This window comes from Natator depressus, chromosome 7 (genome assembly GCF_965152275.1).
Source record: "Natator depressus isolate rNatDep1 chromosome 7, rNatDep2.hap1, whole genome shotgun sequence".
In the NCBI taxonomy this organism is placed as follows: domain Eukaryota; kingdom Metazoa; phylum Chordata; order Testudines; family Cheloniidae; genus Natator; species Natator depressus.
Genome location: NC_134240.1, coordinates 35,480,245 through 35,496,612, shown reverse-complemented (window position 1 = coordinate 35,496,612; position 16,368 = coordinate 35,480,245). Strand labels below are relative to the sequence as shown.

The 16,368-nt window shown below is 41.9% G+C and overlaps 1 protein-coding gene across 1 annotated transcript in view; it reads right to left on the bottom strand.

The window, feature by feature from the left end:
* NUP210 (nucleoporin 210) overlaps positions 1-16,368 on the bottom strand; it is a 121,940-nt gene that overhangs the window by 45,755 nt on the left and 59,817 nt on the right. Inside the window, exons 16-20 of the mRNA XM_074958112.1 lie at positions 15,192-15,365; positions 13,521-13,713; positions 12,457-12,563; positions 9,748-9,852; positions 9,508-9,609 (exon numbers count right to left, since the gene is read on the bottom strand). Coding sequence (XP_074814213.1) covers positions 9,508-9,609; positions 9,748-9,852; positions 12,457-12,563; positions 13,521-13,713; positions 15,192-15,365 — 681 coding nt within the window. The remainder of the gene's footprint in view (positions 1-9,507; positions 9,610-9,747; positions 9,853-12,456; positions 12,564-13,520; positions 13,714-15,191; positions 15,366-16,368) is intronic.

Here is a 16,368-nt window from a genome sequence, read left to right as displayed (position 1 = left end):
ATAGACTTAGTTCAACCTGTTGCTGAAAGTGATGAATAGGTCCAGCGATAGAAGTCCCAATCTCCGCAATATCCCATGCAGGATCTGGGCATCCAGCTCCCATTTGTAGTCTTGGGAGAAGTGCCTGCTGAGCATATCGGCTGTGACATTCTGGAATCCAGGAAGGTAAATGGCTAAGATCTGAATCTGATGGGCTACACACGAGTTCCATAACTTTTTAACTTTGGCACAGAGGAAGGGGGACCTTGCTCCTTCCAGTTTGTTGATACAGAACATGCAAGCCACATTGACCATCATCATTCTATTGCTCCTAAAGAAAAGAAGGAGTGTAATTCTTGACTCAGTATATTCTTATGAAAGGGGCCCCTGAAGAGGGTCAGGGAACGGGGGAAGGATGGATGAATGTATAGTGATGGTAAAGCCCAATGTTGTAACCTCCATGACTCACTTGTCAGTTGTAATACACTGCCAGGCCCCTTGAAAATGGAAAAGGCAGCCTCTCTAAAACAGGGGTTCTCAAACTGGGGGTCATGACCCCTTAGGGGGTCATGAGGTTATTACGTGGGGGGTTGTGAACCGTCAGCCTTCACCCCAAACCCCGCTTCATCTCCAGATTTTATAATCATGTTAAATATATACATTTTTAAGTGTTTTAATTTATAAGGGGGGGAGGGTCGCACTCAGAGGCTTGTTGTGTGAAGGGGGTCACCAGTACAAAAGTTTGAGAATCACAGCTCTAAAAGTTTGGAGGTGGCCAAATGGTTGCAGCTTACAAACTAGAGATGAGGGAGGAGTTGAGTCCTTGACCAATCTGTCAAAATTGGTTTCGATTACGATTGGGTGCTAGCTGAAGGAGGGTAGGAAGCTCTTTTATTCTGGATCATCTGTCTTCTTCTAGCAGGTTGGGTGTGTGACGGGTTTGGTCACTGAGACCCCCTTGGGACTGTCACCTGATGTGCTGAAACTACCTCTGAGCCCGTTTTCCCTATCAGCGTTTTCCCTGTCAGGGAGTCCAGAACCCTGCCTTGTTGAACCAGATGCGCTAGTCTGCTGCAACACAGACCCAGGTCTAAACCACACCCCCAAAGCTACAGACTTTAACTGAAAACCAACCAGCAGGTTACCTATCTCCAGTACCCAAACGCCCAGCTCCCAATGGGATCCAACCCCAAATAAATCAGTTTTACTCTGTATAAAGCCTATACAGGTTAAACTCATAAATTGTCCGCCCTCTATAACACTGATAGAGAGATATGCACAGCTGTTTGCTCCCCCAGGTATTAATCACTTACTTTGGGTTCAATAATAAACAAAAGTGATTGTATTAAGAATAAAAAGTAGGATTTAAGCGGTTCCAAGTAATAACAGATGGAACAAAGTAAGTCACCAAGTAAAATAAAGCAAAAACACACAAATCTAAGCCTAATACGTTAAGAAACTGAATACCAGTAAATCTCACCCTCAGAGATGTTCCAATAAGCTTCTTTCACAGACTAGACTCCTCCTTAGTCTGGGCCCAATCCTTTCCCCTGGTACATTTCTTGTTAGTTCCAGCTCAGGTGGTAACTAGGGGATTTCTCATGACTGCTTCCCCCTTTGTTCTTTTCCATCCCCTTTTATATCTTTGGCACAAGGGGAAATCCTTTGTCTCTCTCTGGGTTCCCACCCTTCCTTCTAAATGGAAAAGCACCAGATTTAAAATGGATTCCAGTATCATGTGACATGTTCTGTGAGACTTCACTACTCACTGGCTGGCATCCACATATACAGGAAGGCTTACAAGTAAACAGAGCCATTTACAACCAATTGTTCCAGTTAATGGGAGCGATCAAGATTCTAAGCCACCATTAATGGCCCACACTTTGCATAATTACAATAGGACCTCAGAGCAATACTTCATATTTCTAGTTTTAGATATAAGAATGATACATTCATACAAATAGGATGAACACACTCAGTAGATTATAAGCTTTGTAATGATACCTTACAAGAGACCTTATGAATAAAGCATATTCCAGTTACATTATATTCACAGTCATAAGCATATTTCCATAAACATATGTAGTGCAATGTCACAGGATGGTTTTGTGAAAACCAGAGAAGTGAACTGGGTGTGATCTGTGGGGAGTTTGAGACCTGCTAAATCTCTTCTTGCTTATAGGGGTGTACATTCCCAGAGATATCAACATGGCCCTGCAGTCCTTCAGTGTGTGCAGGGACTCATTCATAGCTCCTGAGAAGAGCTTCTGACCATCAAACAGGAGACCCTGGGCCCTATTCTGAACCTCTCTCTCTCTCACAAAACCCAAAAACTGGAGCCACAATGCCTTGAGCACGACAACTGCTGTGGAGATGGATCTAGTGGCAGCATCTGCGGCATCCAAGCATGCCTGGAGAGAGGCTCTGGCTAATATAGGACCATGTTTAATGTCTGGAAGTTCTCTATGCTCCTGTGGCAGATGTTCAATAAAGGATGCAAACTTGTTTTCATTTGTATAGTCCTTGTTGGCCATGATTGCCTGATGGATTGTGATCCGAAACTGGAGGGTTGTGGATGAGCAGACCTTCCATCCAAAAAGGTCTACTCTTTTCTGGTCCTTGTCATAAAAGGAGTAGACCTGGCATAGTGCTGTCTACAATGCTTGTTTACAGCATCCACCACCAGGGAATTAGGTGGGGGATGAGAGAACAAAAATTCTGAATCCCAGAGGGGGAACATAATAGTTCTTATCTGCCTGTTTACAAGTTGGTGGTATGATGGCAGGAGTTTGCCACACAGTCTTTGATGGATCCAGGAGCACTTCATTAAAGGGTAGGACAACCCAGCTGGATGTTGCTGACCGCAAAATGGAGTCAGGAGCTCATGATGTGAGTCTTTAACCTCCAGAAGTATCTGAAGGGAGTCTGCCATCCTGTTCACAGGGTCCTGGTATTTATTAAAATTGTCAGCCCTTGATGGTGATGGAGGCATGACTGCCTTGTCCAGAGACGAAGATGAAATAGGGGTTTGAGGTGTAGCCTCTGTTTGCCCTAGCCTCCTGTTCCTCAAAGGTCTCCTTATGTTGGGTGTTTGGTTGAGGAGACTGTGTGACTCTAGTTTCCTGGACCAGTGGAGCTGGAGGTATGGCAAATTGTTGCAGATATACTGCCCAAGATCCCAGTATGGCCACTGGGGAGGCCCACACGGGAGAGGGGCTCATACCCAGGGGTGATCCCACCATGACAGATGTGGGCAAGAGTCTTTGTCAAAGTATGAGTTCCTATAATCATGTGGAGGAGAACCCCACACTGATAAGGACGAGACTGAATGAATGTCTCCTTCATCCTCCTCAACATCCTTCAGTGGGGTGCCCGAGGAGAAAAGGAAGGAGAATCCTGCAGTACTGGGAAGCACTGGTAATTTGGAGACCAGGGTCATGATAAAGAATCATTGGTACCCATAAGCAGGGGGGTTTCCAGCTCATCTAACTCTGACAAGTCCCCAGAGTAACGGAATTCCTGCAGTTGCGAGGGGGTCAGTACCAACTCAGCAGTTGACTTGGGCCGTACCACTGGTCTGGAGTGCACAGGCACTGGTGACAAAGGCACGTGTTTTGATTTTGTCCGTACAGATCGAGCTGAATGGGAAGGCACCATTGGTAAGTCTGAAATAGATGGTCCTGGTCTGGAGGCAGATGGTACAAAGGCCCTGCCAGCGCCATGTTTCTCCAAAGTGCTCAAGGATCTCCCTGTTCTGCTGGTACGGGAGAAGTGTCTTTCATCTTCATGGTACCAAGTCGAGAGGTCAAGACCTCTGATGCCATAGACACAACAGAGATCAGGACTTCTTGGGAGCTGGCTCCTTGTGGTGGGAGACAGAGACGCTCTTCTTCAAAGCCTTCCCTGAGACGTCTGAGATCTTCGCCTTTTTAGGCAAGACATTAGCCAAAGTTGAAGGGATACTGGCTCTGCCTGGAGGCCAATGTATGGGGTGGGGAGGTGGTCTCCTGACCTGACTCGAAAGCAGGTTGAAAGGAGTGCTCCTTCATCAGCTGTTTGTTCTCCTGAATCTTCTGAACTCCAGATTTTAGAGCCTGGAAAACGGTACACTTTTGGGAGATCTGACTCTCCAAGCAACAGGTACACTTAGAGTGGCCACTGCTGATCGGGATAGCTTCCCAAAAAGAGCTGCAGTGTTTAAAAACTGGTGAGCCAGGCATGCCCAGCCAGGCCAAATAAGCTCCCCAGAGGAGATGGGGAAGAAATAAAATGGAGAGAGGAAAAACGGAAACCTCTCACAACTACCTAACTAATTCTATCCTAACAACAATTAACACTAACTAGAAACACTAAACTAAACAACAACTATAAAACAGGCTGAGGCATGCACGAGGTGGACACACTAAAGCTCTGTCTCAGGCCAACCCTATATACCCTCAGAATGTGGCATAAGGCTGTAGAGAGCACCTGTGCAGGCCGAATGGACATTGCTAATGGAAAATCTCCAATCAAGGGCTCGAGAGGCATTTGGGCACCTGATGTGGAGCACCCACAGGGACACTACTCAAAGAAGAACAGATCTTGTTTCATATATTTCACAAGGCCTCCTCACTGCCTCACTCCTAAAGGCTACCATTCCAAGATGAAACTCATATGACATCAGGCATAGTATTCCGATAGCCACATGGGAGATCTGACTGAAGAGATTTTAAGAACCAAGACCAACTGCATAAACGTCAAAAATAAATTCAGCTTCTTAGAATAACAAACGTATTTTCCCCTCTAGCTGACAGTCTCCCTGTGAATGTATTGTGAACTCCCTCTTTCTACAACTATACAGAGATGTGTTTTTATCAATACACACCACCAGCAATGAAGAACAGTCATCTCTGACATCACTAATACTGAATTAATTCTATTAGTTTTGTTGAATTTGTTGCCATTTACAAAGAATTCTGCGTGTTGTCATGGCATTAATATTCCTCCCCTCCCTCAATAAAGAATATGATGCATATATATTATTGTTCATTGCAGGTAACTCCTAATTCAAATATATCATCGATGGATGAAATCAAGCATAGCTGCAAAGTAATACTTAATGCATCTTCTTCTGGGTGACTATATCAAATCCCTGTAGGACGTGGGCCTGATACTTAAACAGATCTTTTCCATCTTTAGCCACAATACTGCTATCCTTTTGAAGTTAGAAAATATTACAGCTTTCTCCCTTAGCATTATTAGAAGAATCTGAAGATTTTACAAATGTCTTTGCTGACCTGAAACAAATACTGTAATGTCACTGCTGTAATCAACTTATCTTTTATATATGTTATTTCTGAACAATTTTGTGTTTTCATAACACTTTAACGATAGGAGAGTTTATTATAGATTTTTTTTATCACCTTAGAATCCTTTGCTGTTACTGCTTCCTGAAGTCTAGTATAAAGATATAAACCTTTATCCTGCCAATAAGATTAACTGCTTCTTTGTCTGTTTGACCATTCCTATATGAGTGCTGCTTATTCAAGTAGGGATGTTAGATGCAATAACATTTTGGTTATGGTAATAACTCAGCTAGTTTCAGTTGTTCTCATTCAAATCTCTTGAGAATGGACAGTTTCTCTGAGCTACAAGGGCATTCAGAGTATTAGCATACAAATGAGCACAAGTGGAGTTTATATTATGTGGCCTGTGTTCTTAACCAGGGTAAAGCAACTTTAGTTTTGCAAGGTCTCTGTGTATTTATGAGTACATTTCTGCAAAATTACTCATTTGGGCTTAAACGTATTTGAGAGGAAATTTCTATTATTTGCAAAAGTTTACAAGCCTCATTCAGGCTTGAATTTGTAATCTATACACCAGCTCCCCACCCGTTCCCCAAAACAACAAAACCATATGATGTATCACAATTTATCTATTTGCTCCGCCTATGTTGCAATTTAAATTTGCACCACCCTAATATTGATTTGTAGCCTCTAGTCTCACTCATATTGAGGCGTGTGCTGACTTCCCTCATGATTCTCTTTAACCTTATGTAATGGTTCCAAGGTCCACTGACTTTCAACTGTCCCTCCAGAAGGAAGTTACTTACCCTAAGGCAGGGGTTCTCATACTGAGGTTTGGGATCACTCAGGGGGTTGCGAGGTTATTAAATGGGGCGGTCGCAAGCTGTCAGCCTCTACCCCAAACCCCACTTTGCCTCCAGCATTTATAATGGTGTTAAATATATTAAAAAGTGTTTTTAATTTATTGGGGGGGGGGTCACACTCAGACATTTGCTATGTGAAAGGGGTCACCAGTACAAAAGTTTGAAAACCACTGCACAGTAACTGGAGTTCTTTGAGATGTTGTAGTCAATGTTGATCCCACTCTAGGTAAGCACCCGCTTCACACATGTAGAACTGGATTCTTTTGAATAGCACTTTCCATCAGGGCCACCCTGTGCCTCTTCATGTTTCTGTTCGAGGTTATGAAGGGAGGGCGGAATGACCCTACCTCAGTTCCCTCTCAATTGGCAGCCCACGTTGCTGAGAAGTGGGGATGGAAGGAGAGTGGTGGGAGTCATGCTTTGATGACAACATCTCAAAGAACCACCGTTACTGCAGGGTGTGCGTCAGTGCAGCTCCTGCTGTAGGTGACTGGCAAGAAGTATCCCTTCTGGATAGTGAAATGAGGTATACCAGCCGCATCAGTCAAATAATGATCGGAGCTCTGCCCTCCTGAGCTTGGCACCAGAGTCAGCCACCACATCAAGGTTCAGTCACACTGCCAAGGGCAACAAGAGGAAACTGAGGGAGGGTTGCAGCTGCCCCGCTCTTTATGCCCTTATATGGGAACATGAAGAGTCACAGAGCACAAGTATGGCTCCAGTGGCACCTCTTTCAAAACAAAATCCAATCCCACATGCACGCACACCTCCAGTGGATCCACACTGACACATACTCAAAGAAGAACCTTGGGGACATGCTAAGTGTTGAGGACTTGAAAACAAAGGAAGCAATTTAAAGATCTCTTTGCTGAGAAAGGGAATAAAGAAAATTGACTGTAGAACTGCTGGGAGCATTATCATCCCTGTGTAAGAGATTAAGGAAGAAAAGACAGTTAATTCTTCCTTGAAAAGTGCCAAACATGCCATCCGCTACAAAAATCCAGTCCAACTCGCCAGAGCAACAGCCAGGAATTGTGACGAGTTATCATCACCCAATTAATATATATATTTATTTTATACAAATATTTAGGAGAATAGGAAGGGATCTGACCAATTGGCATTTCTAGTTCTGAATGTGTTCTTTCTGAAGGCACATTAGCACTGATTTATGGATGTACACAATGAAAAATCATAAAAGGAAGCTGGACTGACAGAGCATGGAAAAAGATGCAGATTGCTAGAGTTATGGCAATATGTGTTGAAATAAGGGTATGATGTCTGCCATGTCGCTAGTTTTATTATTACAATAAAAGCAAGTTGTTGAAATACATTTATAAGTGCATTTCTCTACTATTATCCAAGTCTACCTTCTGCGCTGTTTAAAATAAACATTTGTATCTCTAGTATGGTGCATTTTTCATTGTTATAATTTATTGTACTCCATCTTCAGATTAAAACATTGAATGGATAATTCTTGACATAATAAAGTAAATGGAGAGTGGCACATTTTCCCTCAAGGTGTACCAACTGTATTCTGTACTGATTGCCTGCAGACCCCTGTAAGTACCCTGAAAGAAGATGTTGCCATTCAGGAAATAGTCTCCAATCCTGCAAACAGGTATACACATAAGAACATAAGAATGGCCCTACTGAGTCAGACCAAAGGTCCATCTAGCCCAGTATCCTGTCTTCCGACAGTGGCCAGTGCCAGGTGCCCCAGAGGAAATAAGCAAAACAGATAATCATCAAGGGATCCATCCCCCATCTCTCATTCCCAGCTTCTGGCAAACCTAGGCTAGGGACACCATTCCTACCCATCCTGGCTAATAGCCATTGATGGACCTGTTCTCCACGAACTTATCGAGTTCATTTTTGAACCCTGTTATGGTCTTGGCCTTCACAACATCCTCTGGCAAGGAGTTCCACAGGCTGACTGTGGGTTGTGTGAAGAAATACTTCCTTTTATTTGTTTTAAACCTGCTGCCTATTAATTTCATTTGGTGACCCCTAGTTTTGTGTTATGAGAAGTAGTAAACAACACTTCCTTATCTACTTTCTCTACACCAGTCATGATTTTATAGACCTCAATCATATCTCCCCTTAGCCGTCTCTTTTCCAAGCTGAAAAGTCCAAGTCTTATCAATCTTTCCTCATATGTAAGCCATTCCATCTCTCATTTTTGTTGCCCTTTTCTGAACCTTTTCCAATTCCAATATATCTTTTTTGAGATGGGGTGACCACATCTGCACACAGTATTCAAGATGTGGGTGTACCATGGATTTATATAGAGGCAACATGATATTTTCTATCCTATTATCTATCCCTTTCTTAATTATTCCCAGCATTCTGTTCGCTTTTTTGACTGCCACAGCACACGTTTAACTTTACTACCATGACTAATCCCATTTAAATCAATGGTGCTACTCATGGTACTAAAATGAAGCACATGCATGAGTGTTCACTGAATCAGGACTTAATACTGGTTATAGTAACACCTGAATAATTTCTAGATCATGGGCAAAAATCATGACACAGACTGCTTTACCAGGGAAGGACAAGGACAAAACACTCATGAAGTTCAACTCTGGACCTCTCCATGAAGGTCTCATTTATCTGGGAAGCATTTAGGCTCGGATTTACAAAACCACTCAAACTGCCATCAACTTCCGTGAGAGCAGAGTTAGGCCAGTACCGAGCATATCTGAAAATCTCAGCTTTAGACCTCAATGAACAGCACTACAGAAAGTCTCATAACAGCTCTATAAAAGGAAGAACAGATTTTAAACAGCAACTATAAATATTTAAATCTGACAAATTTACTTTGTTTTTTGTTTTAAAGGACAAAAATGCTTGTACCAGATAAGTCATTTATGTTGTAGGAAGAGACTTACTATGATAACAAAAACAAATTACCACAAATAAAATACCTGGAAAATATTCCACAATCAGAGACTATTACAAGAGAACACTTCACCTACAAAGAGCATTTACTGTCAAATGTTAGTGTCAAGTTTTTCCTTATGTCCTTGCCATGCAAAACTAAAACTCCCCCGCTGTTTCCTAACCAAAAGGATGGACAATATATGGTCACCATTAACAGATCTTGGCCATAAAGAGTGCAAGAAGCTACTCACTAGATCTTGCTGTCAAATGTGGTATGATAATAGAAAATGGAAAGGCACCAACAGGAAAGAAAATCAAAGGATTTTTACAATCTCTTAGTAAGTGCTTTCCTCCTCTTTATAATTTGTTAACAGTACAATTTATTATGAATTATAACAAGCTGTTATCTCTCACCATACCAAAAAGGCAACACTGAACAATGAGATTAGCATACTCAGATCATTAAAATAAATACACTGAAGTATTATTCCACTCACCAAAGCAATGCCTCGAGCTTCTTGATAAGCCACTTTTACAACATTTACAACACTGGTGTTGATGAAAAAATATCCAGAACCCTCTCTGATGAGCAGCTCTGCCTGCAAAGGGGAAAAGCATGCAGGATTACATCTTTTTAGTACATTGCCAAAACTGTAACACACTTACTCTCTGAGTGTTTGTGACACTCCACCTTCCCCCAGATATAAATCAAAATAATTAGTAAGAAAATTATTTACCTTGACATCAGGGTGATTGTAGATTGTAACATCACTAGGACTCACTTTCACATCTTCTACAAGTATCAGCTCAATAGTGGCAGACACAGGGATAAGAGGTTCATACTGAAAGGAATAATGCAGACTAGTGATCAACTGGGGTAGCACACAATTAAAAGCCAGAAGGGAGTCAGTTACTCCTCTATGTAGGGAAGGATGGATTACCCAGATACTTAAATGGACAATGGAAGTGGAGGTTAGGTAACAGAATGTCTCCAACAATCAAGGTACAGATGGAGTTGCTTATCTGTTATGTATGCAGAGGTACACAATGCATGTTGCAGTTTTCTGCATTATGCCCCAAAGGGCAAGACAAAGAGCCTAGGCCTGTGCATTAAGGGCTTGGAAGGATTAATTTACGATGATTGACATAAATGTGTAGGGCTTATTAGATCACTAAAGGCATTTTGGAGGCCTGATGTTCCAAGTTTAGATAGAATTCTGACGATAGCGTTCAGTCTGTCTTGTCCTTCCACATTTCCTTTTCAGAATTACACAAGTTATCCACAAAAATTAACAAATAAAATAAAATCAACCCACAATTACTTGCAAGTACATAACCGCTATATAAAATTGTACTGCAGAACCTGGTCTAATCATTTGATCCCAATGACATTAGGTTAAGCAGGAAAAATGCAGAGCAGCCTTTTCAGGGGAAGTTAAGTATTTTATCCACTCAATCCAATTAGTTAAATTATTTTGCTCAATATAGAGAGGGATGTCATCCACAATGAAACACTTGGGTGCTTTACTTAAAGAGAGGACAGTCAATCAAGACATCTTAATAAGCATAGCTATTAACAAGATATTTGTTTGGTTTTTTTTTTTGTTTTTAAGGGGGAAAAAAAAAAGTGCCAGCTTTCTTTGCCATAATGTTCATGCTGCAACAGGAATGAGCAAACAAATCAATATTTTCTGTCATTTAAATTACTGATGTATGTGTCTGACTAGCGGAAACTGACTGTGTAACCAATCTTTGCCTTGGCAAAATACAGGTTTCTCCCAGATCTGGGATTCAAAATGAATGAAAGCCAAATCCTGGTACCTTACAGATGTCTGAAGTCATTTTGTGTGGGTGTTTTATGGAAAGGATAGCCAAGAAATCAGTCCTGCATATTTGGGAAAAAAGGTAGAATTTTCCAAACTCATGAAGAAAAATTCTACGAAGTCACTATTTCTAGGTATCTGTCGATCTCTCAGACTGCCTACCTGATGTTTGGTGTTGAAATATATGGCAATTGTTATTTGTCTGTCTTAAAATAAGGTAGAATTTGAAGGATCGTATAGTAACACCACTCCACTTTCCTTACAGAAGTTATAGAAGAGGGACTGAATAGGTCAGGGGAAAAAGAGACACAGACCCATTCACCCTCTATGTCAATTTAAATCTAGTTCTGTGTAATCATGAACAAAAAGAATCATTACCATCGGATGGCTTCCAAGAGTTAGTTTCAGTCTAATTGCTAGATGGGCACATGCCCACATGATACAAAACAACTTCCTAACTGGAACAAATTGGGATCCTTGCTGGCAATCTCAGTGCAGAGCCAAGGACCGAATGGCAATTCTGATTATCCTCCCACTCCTACAGGATCTCACCTCCAGAGCAGAGCTGGGGCATACTGACAAAGCAGGGAGGAATTCACATGACTGCTGTCCAAATATATGTTATAAGCTAAGATAACTTCAGTCTCCTGGGCAATAAATTCTGCACTTTGCTTGAATCCTACATACACCTATGCCCTTAGCAAAGAACCACTTAGAAAAATTTTTTAGCAAAGCCCTAACACTGTTTAATTTATTTTACACAAGTAATTAGATCTCCAAGACAAATGATATGTGATTCAGGGTTCTTTTGGTTTGTTTGGATTTGGTTTTTGTAAATTAGTAACTTGCTGTGTACAAGTCCTAGCCAATCCCACAAGGAAATGCTCACAACCCTCCCTTCTCCAGTTTAAAAATATATATTTTTTCAAAAATTAAGCCACTAATTTGAGTCAGACTTCACTGCTTATTGAGACTGTTTTTTGCTGCCACCCTTCCCTGTGTTTATCAACTGTCTACTTAGTTAAGCATTTCAAGGCAGGTACTATGGCTTTTTATGTATCTATATGCATCCCCTAGCTGGCATACGGCTGGTACTATACAAACATTAACCTCACTGCTCTAACAGACACAAGTCAAGCCGAACTACAGAGATACAGTCTGACAATCATCAGTGTGTCAGAGTTGTAGAGGCTGAAACTTTCTGCTCTATTTTGCAACTAAATCCTAAATACATTTGTTTCCCCAATGACGGCTGTATCAAGCAAATGGTTGCTTTACTGAAGGACAACCTGACAAAGCTTCACCAATCCATAAAAAACCCTGAATCAAAGAAAATTAAGTGAAATAAAGTATGAAAATTCTTTATAATCCTCTTACCCAGATTGTGAAAAAAGAACCAGTTATATTTAAGGTAGTTAAATGACTAAGAATAAAGAAAAATAAAACAACTGAGGACATTATACAAATAGATTGATGTGGTTCTATCTTGGGAAGATGCTAATAAAGGGTTATCTTATTATTTTTAAACTAATTAAGCATAATGCAGCAAGAAAATGAATATATAGGGCAATCCTCATTAGGGCACTATGGGAAAAGCAGAGAGTAAATTATACTTCAAAGTACCGGTATATTCACTTTAGCTGCACTGAGATGAAACTGCTGGTATCCTGTCGCAGTAGCAGAGACAGCAGTTGTTCCAGACTCGTGATGAACTTGAACAGTTTGCAAGCCTGAAACAAAAACAAAATGACAGATTTACAACAGGAAGAGCTGTTTACTAAATTTTAGCTTAAAGCACCCCCAATGAAGTCATATTTATCAGGCTGCATGGCAGAAGGAGAGGGGAGGTTATGGCCATTTAAAATTAACGCTCAACATATTTTCCACTTTCATTTTATACATTTTTAAACAGCCAAGGATTTTCTTTTTTACATACAGATTTCTCTTGGAAAAATTTTACACCCAGTTAGAAAACAAGCTTTAAAAAATTAAAGCTGATTGAATGTTTTGCAGGTCAGATTATAGAACTCCATTTTCTTGGCTTTAGCATAGAGGTAAACTATGGCCCATGGGCCACATCCGGCTTGTGGGACTGTCCTGCTCGGCCCCCAACCGCCTGGCCTGGGAGGCTAGCCCCCGGCCCCTTCCCCCCTGTTCCCCCTTCCCTGCAGCTACGCTGCCGTGCGGGCAGCGCTCTGGGTGGCGGGGCTGCCCGCTCATGCAGGGTAGCGCGTCTGGCTCCGGCCGAGTGGCGCTATCGCCAGACATGCTGCTCTGAGTGGCATGGTAAGGGGGCCGTGGGGTTGGATAAGGGATCCCGGGGGGCAGTCAGGGAACGGGGAACATGGGGCGGTTGGATAGGGCAGAGATTCTGGGGGGGGCAGCCAGGGAGGCGGCGGGGGAGGGTTAGATAGGGGGTGGAGTCCCGGGAGGGGGCGGTCAGGGGACAAGGAGTGGGGGGGGGGGGTGTTGGATGGGTCGGGGGTTTTGAGGGGGGCAGGCGGGGGCGGGAGTCAGGCTGTTTGGGGAGGCACAGCCTTCACTACCTGGCCCTCCATACAGTTTTGCATCCTGAAATGGCCCACAGGCCAAAAAGTTTGCCCACCCCTCTTTAGCATAAACATCACTAATTGTAATTAACCCAGTTTTCCTCCAAACAACAGTGCATAATCTTAAGTGATCTGTACCATGCATTTTCTTCTGACCACTTCCATCCTCTTTTAGAGACAGCTCCATCGGCATACTGGGCTCAATGCTGGCTAAGGAAACTTTCGTTGATTCCCAATTAATACCAAGGGAACTGAAATTATCAAATTTACGCCCCTGTTGGTCAAAAGCAGCCAAGTCCAATACTGGATTGCGATAGTTTGAAACAGGAACCTGAAAAGGAAAAAAAAAAAATAATTTGGAGGGGATCCCATTTTGATCCCTGAAAAACAGTTATGTGCAGCAGAATGGCAACTTTCGAACAAAGACATCACTTTTATGAGATTTTTAAGGTAAAGTTTTGTCATCAGAACATTTCATAAGAAACGTAATGGTAAACCAGCCACCAATGAAAAGCCATATTAGATTGTACTTCAATTTTATTTTTTTTTTGGTGCCAATGAGTCTACTTATAAAACACTTGAGCAGTCTCTAGATTCTGAAAAATGAAAGAGGTCTGGAGATATTAACTTGCTATTACACACACAAGGTGCATTTCAGGGTTATAAATCTTTCCAAGGGCTACTAAAATGATATAAACTGCAAGTCTGATGCCTGAGGAGTTTGTGACAACTGTTCAACCTCAAACTGTTTTATAAAATGTCAAAATATCTACCTCAAGACATTAAAAAAGACAACAAAGAAAATATTAAAGTAACATATAAAGGCAAGACTTCTAATTTTGTGCAACGAAAATGTTTTGTACTTATGAATGCTGATGCTAGGATGCCATGAATATCGCATGCTAGGAGAGGAGCACAAAGTTTGACTCATTTGGATGATGGAGTCATACGTCCTTAACGTTGGCATAACCGCCAAATAAACATTGCCTATGTATTCTGGGCCAGATTTTCAAGCATGCATGCACTTTCACATACGCCCAAATTCAATGCACAACACTCTCTCCCACGCTAATTCATGCACACATGTAAGTATTTGTACACAAACAGTTGCGCCTACACAAGTTAGGCACATGTGCATACTTGCAAGCATTTTAAAATCTGGCTCTATGGATACAATAAACTTGGACCATCCAGATTAGAATCAAAGGGTATGAAGAACTGTTGTACCCAGAAACAGTTGTCAAAGACATATTTTTGTTTAAAGTCAGATAAACAGGGTAGCTGACCTGCATGTTGTTTACATTAAGTTTTCAAACAAAAATACAAAACAAGGACGTTATCAAATACACACCAAGAACAACTGGGAGGTCAGGAGAAGGAAAGAGAACAGAATCAAATTTTGCAAGAAACCCATGCATAGCAGAGAGTACATACAGGGAAGGAGTTCCCCTGTCCTTATCCCAGATGACCCATGAAATCCTAGGAGACGTCACTTGAGGGGCCCTCTGACAGGGACACTTGGGGGTCAGAGGACATGACCCACATAGTTTTGCACACACATCCTATTACCTGGTATGGCCCCTATACACACACTGGAACAATCCCTTTAATACCCCTACACTCTGATTATTCTTGCTCCTATCACGGGTGGAGTTGGAACTAGCGCTGGTCGGTCAGAACATAGGTGCTCAATATCACTGCTCTTGCAGCCTGTGAGCGCGCCTGTTTCGGGATATTGCCACATGAAAGCACACTTTGCCTTTTAGAGGTGAAATGAATGGATTGCTCCTGTGTCATTATCAGACTTACCACTTGCTTGTTTTGTTGCAGTAAAGGGCAGGATAGGTCAAGCTGAGGATTTGCATAAACAGGAGTCAAAGTGAGTCGGGAAGGGGCTGCGCAGATAAATTTCACAACGGCTGGTTCAATGGCTGGAAAAGGGTTGGTAACTGTGGGCTTATTTCCAACTGTTAAGGCGATCACCTGTATAACATTTGGGAAAGTCAACAAGGTAGATGAAAGCAAAGAACAACTGAGTGCAGGTATATTTTACAGGTACAACTATCCTGCTTGAGGCATCTCTGTTATTTTCTGGTGTTGAGAAAGAATAGATAAGATATGATATGAAGGGCTCATGAGTTCATGCCCCAATCACATTCTATACCACAGACAGACAAGTGAAGAGGATACATTTATTTTAAACGCTGTTCCAGACCATTATCAAAGCTCATATTCTCAGTCCCTTTTCAAAGTCATTACTATCTCACCAAACTGACAAGAAGGCAGCTTTCAGAGCTTATAAAGAGAGTCATCTGGGCTCACTCTCTCATAGGAGGGAAAGGAAGCCAACAGGGAACTGGGCTGGAGGTCCTGTAGCCACTTCAGCACCTTTAAAAACTGCATTTGTTTTTTCATTTTTTACCCACAGCGCCCCCTACATGATAATATCAGACTGAATTAAGTACAGGCACCTTGGGTTCTCCCCTTGTTGGCTGTCTGTGAATAATCCCTATCAGCTATTGGTGAGAATTATTGCAATGCCATTCAAATGTGACCATTTCTGAGTCATGAAGGTTCCGAACTATATTTTGTTACAAGAGTCCTCAATGGGGAGGTAACAGCAAGAAACTGCTTCTTTTGGACTAACCCTGCTAGATTCAACTGGGTTTTGTGCAGTATGCACTTTGGGATGCCAGCTACATTGGGTAGTTAATAGCCCTTGGAAGATGATTAGATAACTGGTCAAAATGTAGACCACAGCAAGGCAATATACAAACTGAACAGTATCTGCAGGCAGGGGAATTCACTTCTACTACATATTGCAGAAACAAGTGCTAATGGATCTTGGCTGTGTGTGTACCAATCTTTGAGCATAAGAGCTGGGCACCTTCCCGTAAGTGACTGAATAAGTGGCATACCAGACTGGTTCACCATGGAGAGAACTTGGGGCCTCCTTACTGATATTTATTCAAGTCAATGGAGCTAC